General features: G+C 59.3%; 1 protein-coding gene across 1 annotated transcript in view; it reads left to right on the plus strand.

Moving 5' to 3' along the window:
- EMH_0052160 (uncharacterized protein) overlaps positions 1 to 26 on the plus strand; it is a gene marked incomplete at both ends in the record, with an annotated part of 6644 nt that extends 6618 nt beyond the window's left edge. Inside the window, 1 exon segment of the mRNA XM_013496849.1 lies at positions 1 to 26. Within this exon segment, the coding sequence (XP_013352303.1) occupies positions 1 to 26 (26 nt within the window).
- Positions 27 to 528: the final 502 nt, after the last annotated feature.

A 528-nucleotide genomic window follows, 5' to 3' on the forward strand; every position in this document is an offset into this window, starting at 1 on the left:
AAGCCAGCAGCAGGAGCTCGGGGTAGAGCAATTGTTTCCGTTGGAGTGTCCTTCAGCAGCTGCAGGCCCAGCACCTGCAGCAGCAGCCGCAGCCGCAGCAGCGGCACCAGATATAGAGCAGCAGCAGCAGCAGCAGCAGCAGCAGCAGGGACCCTGCGATGCTGCTGCAGCAGGTGGGGGACAACAGAGACAGAAGAGGGAAGAGATGGGCGGTGCAGCAGGAGCAGCAGCAGCACACGGAGATGCGGGAGCAACGAAAAGGCTCCGCTTGACCTTTTGATAGTTTGTTTGTCTTTTGCTGTTGTGGCGATGCAACATATGTTATGCTGCAGCAGCAGCTCCTGAAGCAGCAGCAGCAGCAGCAGCAGCAGCAGCAGCAGCAGCAGCAGCAGCAAGTGCAGCAGCAGTAGTAGGTGTTAGAGCTTCAGCAGGTCTAATTCAGGCCCTGCATGCGTGTATCTGGGGATGGGCCCTGTGGGAGCATCCAGCCTGCAGCAACAGCAGCAGCACCAGCAGCAGCAGCACCAG

Source organism: Eimeria mitis, genomic scaffold (assembly GCF_000499745.2).
Source record: "Eimeria mitis Houghton genomic scaffold, Emh_scaff2330, whole genome shotgun sequence".
NCBI lineage: Eukaryota > Apicomplexa > Conoidasida > Eucoccidiorida > Eimeriidae > Eimeria > Eimeria mitis.